The 4481-nt window shown below is 52.6% G+C and overlaps 1 protein-coding gene across 1 annotated transcript; it reads left to right on the forward strand.

Annotated features, from left to right (window-relative positions):
* Window positions 1–648: 648 nt before the first annotated feature.
* Window positions 649–4341, forward strand: LOC104072485 (cyclic AMP-responsive element-binding protein 3-like protein 3; the record flags this gene model as incomplete). Its single annotated transcript, XM_009579806.1, has 8 exons — window positions 649–786; window positions 869–1142; window positions 1353–1465; window positions 1683–1775; window positions 2348–2454; window positions 3813–3881; window positions 4037–4121; window positions 4260–4341. Coding segments are annotated over exons 1-8 (961 nt in total), but the record flags the coding sequence as incomplete, so codon positions are not given.
* Between the last annotated feature and the right edge of the window lie 140 nt (window positions 4342–4481).

Raw genomic sequence — 4481 nt, forward strand, 5'->3', positions numbered from 1 at the left:
AAAAAAAAATCTCTAGCTGTAGCTTAATTATTAGAAGTGTGGTGAGAGGTAAAGTGTTTGACCGGTGCCTAAATTGTTGTTTAAATAATCACTTAAATCATTGTCCAATCACTGTTTAATTACCATTCAATTATCACTTAATCACCATTTGATTACCATTTCATTTTCATTTAATCATCAATTAATTATCATTTGATGGTCATTTGATCATTAATAAGACCCTTTTAGTTAACCCTGTGACGATGACTTCTTTTAGCACTTCGCCTGCGATAGGAGGCTGGCCCCGTGGGCTCCACGCCAGGGCTACAGCACCTTTGGGCTTCAGTGGAACGGCAGCATCTTGTATGCTGTCCTTGGCAGAAAGTCTGGGGCCCTTCCACTTTCCCTCTCCTTCCTGCAGCTTTTGTGTTCTGGGTGGAGTATTGTTCCTGTGGCTGGGTCCCAGTAGTCTGGTGGGGAAACTGGTGTGGTGGGGCGACCAGTGCTGGTGTAATAGCCTTGTTGGGGAAGGAGTCATGGGATGGTTGTTGCTGCAGGGCCCTGGCAGCTGTTGCATGGGGAGACTTTGTCCATAGGGGCTGAGGGACATCTCGAAGGAGTGCTGGTGTCTCCCGCTGCGCCTGTGCTCACTTTAGGTGTCCTGCTCAGATGTCATGCCCAGAGGAACTGGCTGCCCTGGCAGATGAGGACTTGCTTGACTTCCTACTGAAGGATGATGCTCCCTACCTTGAAATCCCGGGGGAGGAGCATGGTCTGCTGGAAGACTGGGGCCTGCCAGAGCCTGAGGTGAGTTCTTTGCGAGGAATCGCTGTTGGGCTGTGGTTCAGGAGGCTTGGCTCCCTGCGGAGTAAAAGCTTTTTCTCCACAGCTCCTGGACAAGGAGATGGATGACTTCATCAGCTCCATGCTGAGCCCCTTTGAAGATGAACCAGGCACGCTGCAGGGTTATTCGCCTGCTGACAGTGACAGTGGCATTTCTGAGGATCAGCATCTGTCCCATAGCCCTGGCAGTGACTTTGCTGGCAGTCCTCGGAGCTCAGACATTGTGCAGGTTGATCACAACTATTCCCTCCATCAGGATTGGCCTGCTCTGGAAAGCGTGAGGTCTGACACGGCAGAAGGAGATGTTTCCATTGACTTTGGTAAGTGATGTGTGTGGGCTCTTTCTGTCCTGGGTACAGGCAGAAAAGCAGTCCCACACTGGGTTTTTTTGGGTGGGTGCCAGGCAGCAATGGAGGGAGCTGAATTTAGTGGCTTTCTGCTGTAAAATTGTGGTTTCATGGTACTTGAAGCTGGCTGGTCAGGTGCTGCCTCACTGAGGCCCAGCGCTTGACTCTTCTTTCCTTCCCCAGGAGCATGGACGGGTTTGGAAGGCACAAGCAAGGCACTGGAACAGAGCTGCAGTTTCCCCATTGCTGTTGCTGTGGATGCCGAACCCCAGCTTGTGCCTGGAGCCATCGTGCAGGTACTGACCGCCATGGTGTGGGCCCCAGCCTTTGCTTCTGGTCGCATCTCCCCTTCTCTCCTGGTTTGGCTCCTGTGGGGGATATCTCTGAGGAAAGCATGATGCTGTTCTGGGAGAGCTCATCCTGGTTCTGTGTGCTTTCTGTATGCCTTCTCTGCCCTGGGGTGAACACCCTTTACTTTGCATTCTTAGCGGGCGTATTTTTGCTGTTTTCTAGTCTGACTTCCCAGAGCTGGTCCTGACAGAGGAGGAGAGGCAGCTCCTGGAGAAAGAAGGTGCTTCATTACCAATCTGTCTGCCACTGACCAAAGTGAGTCCTTGCTACAGCCTGTCACTCCCAAACAGGCTTGGACCACTCGAATGCTTCAGCCAGAGTAGAGGTTCAAAAATACAGGATGGTGCCTTGATGAGAGCATTGGTGCCCAGGTGCTGTGTTCAGGGCAGTGTGTGGCAGGGCTTGGTGTCCTTCTCCTCCTTTTGAGGCTGGGGGGGGGTGTCCACGTGCACAGCAGCCTCTGCTTTGCTAATCATGTAGATATGAAGAGCAATGAGACCTGGCTGCTGTCAGTCTCCCCACTCATGACTGCAGGGAGGCAGCTACACCACAAGTGCCTGCAACCTATTTTTTCCCGCTTGCCTAGTGGCTTGCGAGCTGCGTGCTTTTCATCTCCTGTAGGTATGCCTCACTTTTGCTACACTGGGGAAGCTGCTGGTTGCATCAGCAGGCCAGAGTTTGCTTTGCAGCTCCTGCAGTTCATTCAGTGGTGTGGGAGGGCCAGAGGACAAAAGCACTCGGGCTGAGCACTGAGATGTATGCAGGGTTTGTGAGGGCTGGATTGCCAACGCCCTGGGGTTGCTGCTAATGAGAAGTGACCCTTGCAGGCCGAAGAGCGGCTTCTGAAGAAAGTGCGTCGGAAGATCCGGAACAAGCAGTCAGCCCAGGATAGTCGTCGCAGGAGGAAGATCTACGTGGATGGCCTGGAAAACAGGTACTGGTACACTGCAGTGGCACCCGACACTGAGGGGACAGACAGGTTTAGGGATCTTTGGCAGAATGGTGACGGCACTGAATAGTAGTTTCAGTTAACGCTTTGTTTTCTTAACATATTATGATTAGTATGGCACGGAATTTATGATTAGAATGGAACAGAACTTCCACAAGCAGAATCAATGTAGTGCAATCTATAAGCAGTAATACAGAATTTATAATACAACTTAACTTATGATTTCTGATCACCTAGATTCTAATACAACTTAACTTATGATTTTTAATCACCTGGACCCTCTGCAGATCGGGTGGATCTTACTACATGGTTTGTTATATCAATAAAATGATCATAATCTAGACTCGAAAATGGTACAAAGGAATACGAGTCACTCCCTCAATCATGGGAGGAAGCAGATGATGGTGGAGGTGTCCCTGGCCAGGGTGGGTCCCGGGTCTCACTGTCCAGCAGCAGCTCCGGTCCAAGTTCCCCCTTAGGACTTGTAACTGCTTGATTTTATGGACAGTGCTCTGTGTGCTGTTATGCTTCCCTGCTCTGTGACAGGGTTGTCAACAACACCTGGCTGGCCGGGTGCCTGGGACCTTCAAGGCCGGTGAGGAAGGGAGTAACTGGCCTGCGCCCAGGAACCTTGAGGCCAATAGGGAGGGGAAGAAGAAATCTGTTTGGTTTGTCTACTTGGTGCACAGGACCTTCAGGGCCTGATAATGAGGGGATGGGAATGAATACGTGACCTGCTCAGTATTAGAGAATGGCTGCTTGCCTCATAAAATGGCGTTAGTTGTGCTAACCGCATTGCCAGGGGTCGGGAGCAGGGAGTACCAGTCACAAGCAGCTGTGCTGTGCCGCTGCTGGGGTCTTGCCATCCTGGGCAGAAAGTGAGGCTGACCCTGTGGGGCAGCAGCTCTCCTCAGGGGGCTCAGAAGCTCGGGGCATAGCCTACCCTGCTCTCTTACACTTGGAGATGGCCCAGAGCTTGCTCTGTTCAAGTCAGGTGCTGGCCTGCCAGGTCCAGCATGTTCTCCAGGTCAGGCTAGTTTGCAATGCAGCCTGATGTCGCAGATCTGCAGGGCTGGTGTGCCGTGAGGAGTGAGCATCCATAGTGATTAGTCTGGTGCTTCTCTGTGGGACTGGGCAGGGCTCACGCCTCCCCAAACCTGGTGTGAGATGTCGCTCTCTGGGCTTTGCTCCAGGTGGTGCCAGATAGACCCCAGGGGCAATTTAACTGCCCCAGCCACCCAGAGGTGGTGGCTGATTACCTGAGGAGAGACTCTGGTGAAGTCCCTGCTGTTACTAAAAAAACCTCTCTGTTTTTCCCCCATGCTGTTCGTCTTTCCTGGAAGGGTGGCAGCCTGCACAGCTCAGAACCATGAGCTGGAGAAGAAGGTGCAGCTGCTGCAGAAGCAGAACATGTGAGTTCTTGTTGTTGGATGTGGCAGGAGATGTGATGGGGAAGGCTGTTCCTCTTCTTGGTATTGTGGCCTGTCCTTGGCTGCAAAGTGGAGTGGAGGGGAGCGTGCAGCTCTTGGTTCTGCTGCGTTAACCTGCATTGCCTGCTCTCCTGCAGGTCACTGCTCGAGCAGTTGCGGAAACTGCAGGCCTTGGTGAGACGGTCCACCACCAAAACTACCACAACAAAAACCTGCACCTTGGTGAGTGGCTTCAGCCCCAGTGCCTGTGAAGGGGTCTCTCCTGTCCTTATAAGCTTGGGAGAGAGGCGTTTATTGTGGCCGATGATGCTTACCCATGTCCTTTGCTGAGGTCTGTGCTGATCTTCTTTCTGTTTCCAGGTTGTAGTTCTGTCCTTCTGCCTCATTCTCTCGCCCAGCATCTGCTCGTTTCAGAGCAGAGAGCCACAGCCGGAGCTCAGAGGTGAGTGCCCAGGGGCTGAGGCTCCAGGTGAAGCGCTGCCTTCCAGGGCAGAGAACGTTCCTCAGAGACAGCCTGAATTCTGGGGCGCCTCCAACCCAGCAGCCCCTTGCCTGGGGTGGGAGTGTCGATCTGCTCGAGGG

This window comes from Fulmarus glacialis, unplaced genomic scaffold, assembly GCF_000690835.1.
Source record: "Fulmarus glacialis isolate BGI_N327 unplaced genomic scaffold, ASM69083v1 scaffold29880, whole genome shotgun sequence".
Lineage (NCBI taxonomy): Eukaryota > Metazoa > Chordata > Aves > Procellariiformes > Procellariidae > Fulmarus > Fulmarus glacialis.